This window comes from Lucilia sericata, unplaced genomic scaffold (genome assembly GCF_015586225.1).
Source record: "Lucilia sericata isolate MDLA Ls3-8-SP2 unplaced genomic scaffold, ASM1558622v1 Contig001392F_arrow, whole genome shotgun sequence".
In the NCBI taxonomy this organism is placed as follows: Eukaryota; Metazoa; Arthropoda; class Insecta; order Diptera; family Calliphoridae; genus Lucilia; species Lucilia sericata.
Genome location: NW_023995332.1, coordinates 56,462 through 68,567, shown reverse-complemented (window position 1 = coordinate 68,567; position 12,106 = coordinate 56,462). Strand labels below are relative to the sequence as shown.

Below are 12,106 nucleotides of genomic sequence, written 5' to 3'. Positions count from 1 at the left end.
ATTTTTTGTATGTTCACTGGGGTGTAAAAAAAAGTACCAAAAATAGTTTTTACAAGTTTATTCCCAATATGGACCCAATTTGAAAGTGGTACCTGACACCTGTCCACTTATTTTTTAAACGAACGACGATAATTTTAAACAGTTTTTGTCTCTTATCTAGTTTTTTATGAGGTTACCGAACATTTGAACATGGATGACATTTGAATTTGGAGTCAATAACGTTAGAGTTTTATATAAATATGTACTATGTATATAGGTAACGAAATGTATTTTCGATAAGAAAGCGTAATTCACCGTCTGATCTTAAAAGTAAATTTGGGTAATTTGAGTATACTGATCGTAGGCATCAAAAAGTGAGCGCGATATGACAGTTCATACTGTCATGGATAATTACCTGTTTCTTCATAATTAGACTTTCATTAAAACACAATTGTCATATGGTTTACTATAACTATGCATATGTGTGTGTATACAACAATTTATTGAAAATTATTAATATATATTTTTTTAATATTTAAAAGAAAAAAAACGCATATTTCTTACAAAATCTAAAATAAAAGAATACCAAAGAGATTGCCCAAAATGTTTGATAAAACACTAAATAAAATTGACAAAAAAAAAGAATAAAAGAATTTCAGAAGGAAAAATATCATAATTAAAGCTAAATATTTACACAATAAAATTTTCTTAATTTTAGCAACTGAATTTATTAATAATAAGAAAACATTACTTTAAGTTTAAGTTTAAAATTAATTAATAATTAAACAAACTAAACGAAAACATTAAAGTATAGTTTAGAGTAAATAGCTAAAGAAAATTATTTTAAGTATAAAGTAAATTGTTGTTTAGATTGTAGTTTTCTTTGTAATAAATTGTTTAGATTTGTAATTTTTCAAATGTTTCTTATTAAGTGAAACTTTAGGTTATTAGGCCTTTTTTTCTAATTAAATCCTGTGTAGCTGGGTTTTATGTTTATATAGTTTTTTTTTTTTTTTTAGAAAAATATAATATTATTATGTATGTTTTATGTTTAGGTATGTTTTAAGGTAGGCTGGCTTTTTGTTTGTTGTTTTTACTCTTGTTTGTATTCAACTGCTATTAGTTTTTTAAATCTAAAATTACATAGTACTATTTACTATTTGAAAATAAATTAGTTTTGTAATAATATATTTTAGTTTTATTATAATTACATAGTTTTATTTATTTATATAGTTTACTAGAAATTTTAATTATTTTTTTATTTTTCTTTAATTAATTAAATTTTAAATATCTTACTTCTTTGTTTGTGTGTATAAAATGTTTAAGTGTGCGCTGTGTTTTGTTTATATATTTAAAGATTACTTTTTGTTTGATATTAAATTGATGAAAGACAAAACAAAAATGAACAAAAAGCTTTCTAAATGTAGCAAACGCACAAATTATTTATTAAAATTCTTTGCTTTTTCAAACAGAATTTCTTATTGCTTCAAGCCTTAAAAATATAATAACAAAAATACTTTAGATTTTATTAGTTATTTTTCTTACATTAGTTTATATTTTATTAAAAAAAAAAAAAGAAAAATTAAAAAAATGCTTTAAGTTTTATATAAAAACTACATTTGTTATTTTAAGCTTTTTGTGGGTTAATTAAAAATTTATTTGTATAGATTTGTTTTAAATGGTTTTATTTTCTTTTTGTTTGATATAATATAATAATTAAATGCTTTAAATAAACAAAAATAATAAGCGATTTTAAATAACTATTTACATGGTATAACTCTAAGGGGGCTATAGGGTTTATATTCCATTCAACAGCATTATCTTTTTTTCTTTTAAATTCCACAATTAATTCATTTGAAATTAACAACAATAGAGGAATTTTTAGCTGCTTAGTACTGTTTTATCCAAAGAATGAAATATATAATTCTTAAAAACTATTTAAAATGTAATAAAACTAAAACAAATTTACACATAATTACAAAAGTATTGAAGTTGAACATTAAATTAAATTGTTATTATTATAACTTTTTATTTTAATTAAAGTTTTGCGAAAGAAACAAAGATAATAAATGTTTCATATTTTCACAATCTTCAGTTTGCTAAACCTCTATAAAAGCTTTCTTATATGAAAGCTTTCCTTTATAAAAGCTTTTTTATAAAGAGTTCATTTACTAATGATTCCTTTTATAAAAGCACGATTCTTTTTATAAAGCTTTAAAGTTTTATAAAATATTATTTTACTTTTATAAAAGCTTTATTTTAATATGAAACGATATTATAAAAGTTCTCTTTTATAACAGTTTTCTTTTATAAAAATTACCTTTAAGCAGTTAACTTTAACTAAAGCATTTTTTTAAGTTTTAATTTATAAAAGCTTTAACTTTCATTTTATAAAAACATTCTCTAATTAAAGTTTCTTTTAAAGAAATCTCTTTTATAAAAGTGTTTCTTCAAAAAGCTTTCCTTAACAAAAAGTTTTCTTTCTTTTATAAAAGCTTACATTTAAAAAGCTTTTTCATTTCAAAAAAAAAAAAAAACATAATTCAAACGAATATATTCCTGCAAAAATTATAAAACTCCATAATTCAATTCAATTAAATTTAGTATAAATCTAATAAAAAAAAGCTCAATAATTTTCTCATCAAAATTTCCACTTCAAACGAAATAAAGTAATTTTTAAATAAATCTTCCTTGTTAAATAATTATCCTTAATCATAAATTTAAAATTATTACAAAAACATAAAAAAATAACTAAATAAAACTTACACTAGATAGAAAAAATGGTGTGTTTATGAAGATTCTAAACTGATGTTTGGGGAAGTTGTAGTTTGTTGTTCTGCAGAATCTCGCCGCTTTTTGTAAGGAGGAGGACTATTACTGCCCGTAGTAAACTCATTAGCCTCAGTTGGAGCAGAAGAATCAAATGACGCTGGCTCAGCATGTGTCTCATTTGAATGACGTTTTCTGTGGGTTTGTATTGGTTGTGGTGGCGGCGTTTGAGGTTGTGCTTTAGTTTGAGGAAGGCAGGAGTTTAATGACACACTATTAGTAAAACTATTACTGGTTTGTTGTGTGTTGGTCGTGGTATTGGAAATTGCGTTAACCATTTCATTTTCCACCGAAGGTGTCATTAAGGGTGACAAGGGGGCATGATTTGTATCCTCATCTTCATTGTGGGGCAGATTGTCATCATATTCATCTAAATTGTCTTCATCTTCCTCTTCTGAGTCTGAGCACCAAGAAACTTGGGCCCCCGGAAATACATATGATGCTGTATTATCGTGTACATAATAGGTTCCCTTGTATAAGCGTTCAGCGGCGCTTTGATGTTTCATTTGCCTTCTAATACTTTGTTTCTCGGCTTCAGAACAATTTGTATCGGCTGTTTTGGTATTGTGTAAATTATCCACCACGGGCTTGTTGTTTATAGCTTGTGTTGTAGAGGCGGGCATGTTAAGGTTGTTGCTGTTCTTGTTCATTTCTGCCGTATCCACCAAATTAGAAAAAGTGGGTGTTAGGGCTGAATTAGAAGCATCGCCCAATATACCACTATCTTTCGACGAGTCAATGGATAAATGACGATAGTCGCAAGAGCCACCAAAACTAGTTGATTCCATGGGTTCATCCATATATTCTGGAGAAAGAAATTCTCCTTCTTTTTTAGAGCAGGTGGATGAAGTCTCAAAACCCGAATCGGAATAAGTAGTTGTGGTTGGGGTAGCAGCAGTTTGATTTGATTTCATGGAGAGTGTATCCATAACATCCGCAGAAACCTCTTTTGCTGTATCTTCATCTAATTCCAAATCATCTTCTAGGGGTATCAAATCTTTGGATTCTTTTAATACTTCCTCACTAAAGCAAATATCTTTCCAATCATCACCCAAACGATGACAAATTTGATTGATGATAACATCACCATCACCCAGCAATTCAACATCAAATTCGAGATGATGTAACTGTTCGCGATTGATAAGTATCTGTGGTACATGATTTGGTATAGAACTGGGTATTAAAGCCACGGGACGCACCTTTAAAGACGAACCCATGACTATAAGCAAATCGCATTTATCCTTATCACTGGCCATAACTGTATGGAACTCATCGGGTAGACCTAATTAACAAATAGCAAATTCAAGTACATATTAACCTAGAAATTAAGTTTTATTTGTATTCTACACCTACCTTCGCCAAAGAAAACAATATCTGGTTTCATTATGCCATTCTCCACCAACTGCCTCAAATTATTCTCCGACACCGGCTCTGAGGCATCCAAACTCTGCTCTACATTGGGTTGACATCGCGGGCACACCGGTATACGTTGGGCAAAGATATCACTGCGTATACTGTCAGCATCGCATTTGTACTTGCATTTAGTACATGAGGCCGTCGAGAAGGAACCATGACATTCAATAACATTTTTAATACCAGCAACCTGTTCCAAAGTGTCTATGTTTTGTGTGTAGTTCCGCAACAACTTTTGCTTTTGTTCCAACATTTTTATAAAACGGTGGCAGGGAGAGGGCTTAAATTGTCCCGGATAGATTTCACGGGCAAACTTATAGAAAGGACGGGGATCACGCGAGAAATAGTTAATGTCAAACATGGCCTGGGGATCGGGCAAATCAGGGAAATCTTTAGCTAAACGTGAGTAAATGCCATCCGAAGATCTGAAATCGGGAATGCCACACGATACTGAAACGCCAGCACCAGTGAGTACCATAATGTTTTTGGATTTGTTTAAAAGATCAATGACATCCTCGAAAGTGTTGACATATGAAAGTTTCTTCCTCCGGGGCGGTTCTGATAGCATGCTTGCTAATATACGCCACAAAGTCATATCGGTTAGTTCCGGACTAATGCGTTGAGCCGAAGAAGGTAGAAATTTTGAGAGTATTTCTCTGGGATTGGCTCCTGAATGTATTTGTTTCTGCACCCAATTTAGGGGACGTTGATTAATGGGCTTCCATTCACGACCCGACATATCGGAGAGGCCACTTAGGTCCGAGAAATCGGAGTCTGAAGTCGAGTCATCTGTATCCGGATTGTCTTCATCATCATCTTCATGTTCTTTAGACGACTGCCGGAATTGGGACGAGTCCTGTGTTAATTGGGAATTGTCATTGTTATCTGTTTGATAGCTTTGTTCTTCTTCCTCATCATCTTCGCCTTCTTCCTCCTCGCTATCCACAATACTTTTGAAGGGATCCTCAGGATCATCAGTTACACTTACTGGTGTGTCCGCGATTAGAGATGCTTCCAAATCTGCATCAGCAGTTGGCGGTAATGTTAATGTTTTGATTATTTCATTATTTGTTTTGACCACTTCTTCGCCACAACTACTACTATTGGCATTTGTTGTTGCTGTTGTTGTAGATGCCATTGACGACGACGAAGTCGACATTGTTTTTGTGTTCAAAATATTGGCGCCAAAATTAAAATTTTGTTTGTTGTTTACAGCAAATTCCTCCACGGAATTAAAGAATTCATTTCTCTCCTGCAATTTTATGGGTAGCACATCATCTAATTGTTCTAATCTATCTGAATTTAATCTAGCCTGTTCATAATTTTCCATCATTTTCCAGAAAACCTCTGAATACACTACAAGACCAAGTCCCAAAAATCAAAACAATACAAAAAAATACGAAGATTTGCCGTCTTTATCGTACAATTCTACGACCTTCTCTTTCTCGCCCTAGTAATTTTCGTGTTTTATGACTTTCTACACAAATTCGTTTGGTGGTACACACACAAAAAATTTTTTCGCTCGCCTCGGCTGATGTAAAAAAATTCCACTAACTTTAAGCACACAATAAACGGTTTTTGTCCATTAATTTTTAATAATTTATGGCAAATATATTGAAAAAATTAATTTTAAATAATATTTTTTGCACTTTTACGTAGTTTTTTTGGTAAAATTTTCACAAAAATTTTAAACAAATTCTGTGTGTGTCTATTCACAAGCATTTGTGTGACGTTAATGAAAAAAAGATGGCCGTCGTCGTCCCCATACAACGTAGTTGTTTAATTTAGTAGTAGTCGTCTGGTTAATGACTAATACATTTTTTGTGCGATTAGCTATTACACAACCAATTTAAACGACACTTAATATTTTATTTGAGGATTTTTCTTTTGTTTATTAGTTAAATTATTATTTTACTTTACTTATTTAATGGAAATTATTTTAAAAAATATTTAATTCAGCTGGTATACTTGATTTTATGAAATGCAGCTCTGTTATGTGTTGTGACGTGATCTAGGCGTATGATAAAAATGGCTGACCGTTTAGAATAGAGTTGCCAATTCGAAAATTAATTGAAGGAATATTTGTGGCAATATTGAAGAGTTTTGCGTATTTTTATTTTTATAATATTAATTATGATATTTTCTTTGATTTATAATTAAAAATTGTTTTCTGTTTAGTTGATTTCGCTTTTTATTTTGTTATAAATTAAAATATTTTTGAAAATGTTTATGTTGTGAAGAGTTTTGATTATTTATTATTGGTAAACATAGGAAATCCCTTATGCGGGTTGAATTAAGAAGATATGGCAATAATGTTTATAAGACAAAATATCCTGCCAGAACAGGATATAGCAATATAGGGCTTCTTTTATAGGATTACTTTATAAAATATCTAACTACATCATTTATTAAATATGTATTTAGTAATAATCTGTTAATATATCGAGCGATGATATAAACAGAATAATAAGTTATTAAGAAAATTAATTTTCTAATAATTCGATCGAATATGAGTATTTTCCCAAACCATGTTCATTCATAATATTAAAGTTCATAAAAAGTATGAATTTTCTATTAATCAATTTCCATAGAACGTAACGTACAGAAATATTATAACGTATAGAAATATTGATCATAATGAATCATCCATGTTGTTATTAAACTACAGGTTGTAATTTTGATCATATTTTAACAGAATTATTTAATGTCACAATTCTCCTATATTATAACAGAGTTAATAAAGCACTATTGAATCATATATTTATTTATGATTAAAAATAAATATCGGTATTTTTTTAACGTATTAATATTGTTATATATACAAACAAATAGATATTACAAAATTTATTTTCAAAAGGTAGCGCGCTAGTTCTCTATAGACTTGGTAACTCTAACACAATTTACGCAGAAGAATTTTTTAAATGTATCAAAAAAATCGCTAGAAAAAGACAGAGCTTATTTTCTAACTCAATAACATTTTTCACACCGTTAAATTAAAAGAAAACTGTAATAATAGTTATTTATTTGTCAAAAGTATTCCTTTATGTTTAAAAAATACCATGAAATCGCTGCAACAGTTAATTTACTTTACAAAAAGGCATTATTAACCAATAAAAACGCTACCATACAAACACTGCTACCATACAGACAGAGCTTATTTTCTAACTCAATAACATTTTTCACACCGTTAAATTAAAAGAAAACTGTAATAAAAGTTATTTATTTGTCAAAAGTATTCCTTTATGTTTAAAAAATACCATGAAATCGCTGCAACAGTTAATTTACTTTACAAAAAGGCATTATTAACCAATAAAAACGCTACCATACAAACACTGCTGGTTGTCAGTGTTCTTAGCGTTGTCAACTTAGTGCTTTTAAAAAATGTTGACGAGAAAAAATATTGACTTGAGTGCTTTTTAATAACTTCGGTGTTACTGAATTTATCAAAGAAAAATGTATCATTCAAAGATAATTCGGATATTGTTACATCAAAAATTTCTATGGAAAATTTAAATAATATTTTACAATTTGCCGGAAGTGTTAAATATTTGTATAAAAAACTCTCTTGTCTTTTTGGTAAATTGATTAATTTTGGTCCAATAACTGTTCGAATAGTTTTGGCTTGTATTTAATTTTCTTTTACATATTTATCTTGACTTCTCTTTAATATAATTGCATTCTGCTTGAAAAAATATAGTTTCTTATAAAAATATTTATAAAAATTTACAATTTATAGATTTGGAATGGTTAGATTTGGATTCTGTATAATGTCAATTCCACGCAGTTGTATTCTGTGCACTGAAGTGATTTTCGAATAGGTAGCGATGACCACTATTAAGGAAACTTTTGGAGAGACAGACGGATATTGCTCAATGAATATCGCCATTTCCATATAAGGATCCATACTTTATAGGGTTGAAAAATTATATGGAAGAGATTGCAAATGGTGAAAGGTATAAAAATGCATATGATTTAAACACAGTTGAACTAAAGATGAATCAAAATTTTAAAGATAAACCAAATTTTAATCGATTCAAAATGACTAAATTGCTTATTGTAATATACATATATTTTTTAAAAAATAAAAATTCATGTGATTAAAACTAAGTGGACCTAAAGTTGTTGATAAAGATGAGGGGAATTTTAATCGAATGGACTAATAATAGCTAGTTTTAATTTAATTTTTGTTATTTTTATACAACATTTTCATTCAAATATTTTCTGAGTGCTTTTCTACGAAAAATACACCATTTTTCTTTGACTAGTGCTTTTTGAAATTAAAGAGTTGACAACGCTGATTGTTCTTGTCTCTTTTTTTGCGAGAAGAAAGACAAAAAGGGATTTTTTTTTTAGCCAATTGAAACGAAATTTTCTTTTTTTGTACAAAATTAGGATATATTTTTTTGTTTGTTTGATAATTATATCAATAAAAACATCAATAAAGTGCATTAAAATTATTAACTAGCCCGGCAACTATGGATAATTTAGATTTGTATGAAATACTTGGTGTAACAAAAAACTCGACAGATGCAGAAATAAAAAAGGTAAAGCGAAAGAAAAAAAAATTATTAATGAATTTTTTCCTAAGGTGAAAAAAGTAATAAAGAAAATGAGTATTTGCAGTTGGGAAATGATGAGTGCACAAGTAAAATAATAATATGTAATGTCAAAGGTGAATAATTAAAAGAAAAGAACGTTGCAAAAAAGTAAATATAAGGAATTTGTAAGTGAATAATAAATATTATGGTGTAATTAACGATCAATACCAAAAAAATAGAATTAAATTGTTAAAAATGATTCATGTGTAACAGTTTATGCAGCAAAATTTTGATTTTGTTTTTATTTTGCATGAAAAAAACTTTGTTAACTTATTAGATAAAGAGAGAAAAATATATATGCGAAGAGAGCAATGAAAATACGTTTTTTGCAAGTTGTGTGATGCCAAATGAAAATATTTATTTTTTTAATTCTGTAAATGTGAAGAAAAGTGATTATAAGAAAGGGTTTAAACTATTAATCAATTAATCGAAAAAATAAAATAATAAATAAAATTACAAACTTAAAATAACTATAATTTAACAATAATAATAAGAAATAAATTCAAATTTTGTTCATAATTCCCAAATGGTGGCAACCTTATTTATTTGACTGTTAACTTTTTAACAGTATTGTAAAAGAACGAATTCCTTTAAATCAAACAATAGGAAGAATTTTTTTTAAAGTAATTTTTATTGCATTTTTATAGAATTATCGTAAATTGGCTAAAGAATTTCATCCCGATAAAAATCCCGATGCTGGTGATAAATTCAAAGAGATTTCCTTTGCCTATGAAGTTCTCTCCGATCCGGAAAAAACGAAAAATATACGATCGTTTTGGTATAAAAGGTCTACAAGAGGGTGCCGACGGTTTTAGTGATGCCGGTGAATTCTTTTCCCATTGGTTTCCCTTCAATATGGGTCAACAGCGGGAGAGTCGTGGCGAAGCTGCCCAAATTGTTATTAAATTAGAAGTAACATTGGAGGAAATGTACAATGGCAATGTATCCAAGACAGTGGAATATAAACGGACCTCCTACTGTCAGCAGTGTAATGGCGAGGGAGGACCCAAAGAGGCACAAGAGAAGTGTACAGCCTGCAATGGTATGGGTCGCACCACGGGTTATGTATTCATGGGTCTAACACCAGTGGAAACGGTAGGATTTGAAAGTAGTTTAAACTAAATTCAAGCAAAATATTAATTCTACTTTTTTTAAAGATATGTTTGACTTGTGAGGGAAGTGGTAATATTATTCCTGAGAACCTGCGCTGTACTACGTGTCATGGCAAAGGTCTAGTCGAAGAGAATGTTAAACGTGATGTTGTCGTAGAGAAAGGAGCACCAAATACATTAAAAATTCCCTTTCCCTCTGAGGGCAATCAAGGTCTTCATGGTACTCGTAGCGATTTAATAGTGGTCCTTATACAAGCCGAACATCCATTGTTTAAACGTCGTAACAATGATCTCATTATGCGTAATATACACATCAATCTAACGCAGGCTTTATGTGGCGTGGTTCATTGTTTTAAGCACTTAGATGGCAGAAATATTTGCTTTTCCACTAAACCGGGCAAAGTGGTAAGACACGGTGAACTTCAAGTGATACCAGGCGAGGGTATGCCACTGCGTAATAATCCCTTTGACCGTGGTGATCTTTTAGTGCCATTTGTTGTGGAATTTCCCGAAAGTGGTTTTGCTACGATCGAACAACTTCAAATGCTGGAAACTTTGTTGCCACCAAGAGAACCTTTTACCATGCCAGCCGAGGCCGAGGAAGTGCAATTAAGTGAGTTTCAGCCTAGAGATGAAAACGATCGTCGAGGTGCTCAGGGTGGTCTCGATGATGACGATGATGAATATGCTGGTGGTCCACATTTCGAAAGGGTTCAATGTCAAACTGGTTAAAACTGTTCCATCAGAATATCAAAAATATATTTTTCATTATTTTTAATTTTTTATATATTGACATAAAAGATATTTGAAGATGAGAAAGAAAAAATCATTAAAATGCTTCTAGAGCTTAAAGCTTTATATGATTTTTGTTTATCCAAACTGGCTTTATTTTTAGTTTTCCCCTCTTATTTGAATCGTTTTGTTTATATTGTTGTGACAACAAATATATAATATTTAAAGCAAAAATTACACTATCTAACAACACTCTCGTAGTCTCTAGTATTTATCATTTGGGGATATTTACTTATCTTGTAACATGTAACATTGTTGTTCGATGGTTCTTAATACATTTTCGTTATATAATAATAAAACTTAAAAACAAACTTTATTCATTTATTTTCCTTAGTTTTTAGTTTAGTTACTTAAAAATCTCTACTTATATACATACTAAGATGACAACTAAAAAACAAAACACAGATAAACATTTATTTAAAATATAATTAAACAAAATTAAAAATAATAGAAGGAAAAAATAAATAACTAAAAAAAAATTTATATTATTGAAAAATAAAAGAAAAAAATAATAAAAAAACGAATTAAAAATAAATGTAAGAAATATTTGTTTGTTTTTAACTAGTTGCCATAAGCTTGTCCTGCAGGAATAAAATAATTGTTTTTATGACAGCTTTTCCATAGACTGTTTATTTTAGGTCTTTTAGCAGTTTTATCGAACAATTTTATCTTGCAGAAAATTTCAAGAAAATAGCTTTCTATAAAAAGTTTCAGTATAACAGTTTTTCATTAAAATTTTTTTATAACAATTTTTCTGTCTTAAACTTTCAGTACAACAGTTTTTCTATAAGAAATCTTCATTACAACAGTATTATATGTAAAAGATTTCTGGTAAAAAAGTTTTTCATAAAATTTTTTTCAATATAACATTTTTTTATAAATTGTTTTTAATATTACAGTTCTTCTATAGAAAATCTTCAGTATAACGGTTTTATTTATAAAAAATTTCTAGTCTAAATTGTTTTATATTGAATTTTTTCAATATAACAGTTTTTCTACGAAAAAAATTATAATTTATAATAAAAAATTACAGTATAACAGTTTTTTCCTAGAAAATATCTTTGAAAATATCATTATAAGAGTTTATTGCATAGAAAATGTTCTGTATAAAATCTTTTATATAGAAAATAATCAGTATAACAGTTTGTACTGGCCATAGGAAATGTTTAGTATAACAGTTTTTCTGTACAAAATTTTCAGTATAAAAGTTTTAACCATTTTTTATATCAAATTTTATTATAACAGTTTTAATATAAAAAGTTTTCAGATTTTCTCTAGTTTAGTTTTTTCTCTAGAAATGTGTCATTATAAAAGTGAAAATGTTTTTCTATACAAAATATTGACATTATAACTGTTTATTGTATAAAAAATTTCAGTATGACA

General features: G+C 28.8%; 2 protein-coding genes across 2 annotated transcripts; one reads left to right on the top strand and one right to left on the bottom strand.

Annotated features, from left to right (window-relative positions):
* Window positions 1–909: 909 nt before the first annotated feature.
* Window positions 910–6,242, bottom strand: LOC119611219 (NAD-dependent histone deacetylase sirtuin-1). The gene is made up of 2 exons (XM_037966731.1): window positions 4,162–6,242; window positions 910–4,090 (listed from the first exon to the last, which is right to left on the bottom strand). Exons 1-2 carry the CDS (start codon window positions 5,552–5,554, stop codon window positions 2,769–2,771), a joined length of 2,715 nt encoding a protein of 904 aa, XP_037822659.1. The 5' UTR covers window positions 5,555–6,242; the 3' UTR covers window positions 910–2,768.
* Window positions 6,243–8,527: 2,285 nt separating this feature from the next.
* On the top strand, window positions 8,528–11,034 carry LOC119611225 (dnaJ homolog subfamily A member 2). Its single transcript, XM_037966739.1, is given in 4 exon segments — window positions 8,528–8,765; window positions 9,467–9,571; window positions 9,573–9,914; window positions 9,977–11,034. Coding segments are annotated over 4 exon segments (1,203 nt in total). The 5' UTR covers window positions 8,528–8,696; the 3' UTR covers window positions 10,664–11,034.
* The last annotated feature ends 1,072 nt before the right edge of the window (window positions 11,035–12,106 follow it).

What these genes read in the sequence shown, in the direction of transcription:
- LOC119611219 (XM_037966731.1), bottom strand. Translation starts at nt 5,554, where the DNA reads ATGATGGAAAATTATGAACAGGCTAGATTAAATTCAGATAGATTAGAA. An exon ending in TATTGTTTTCTTTGGCGAAG is followed by an intron (nt 4,091 to 4,161) that starts GTAGGTGTAGAA and finishes TTTGTTAATTAG; the next exon opens with GTCTACCCGATGAGTTCCAT.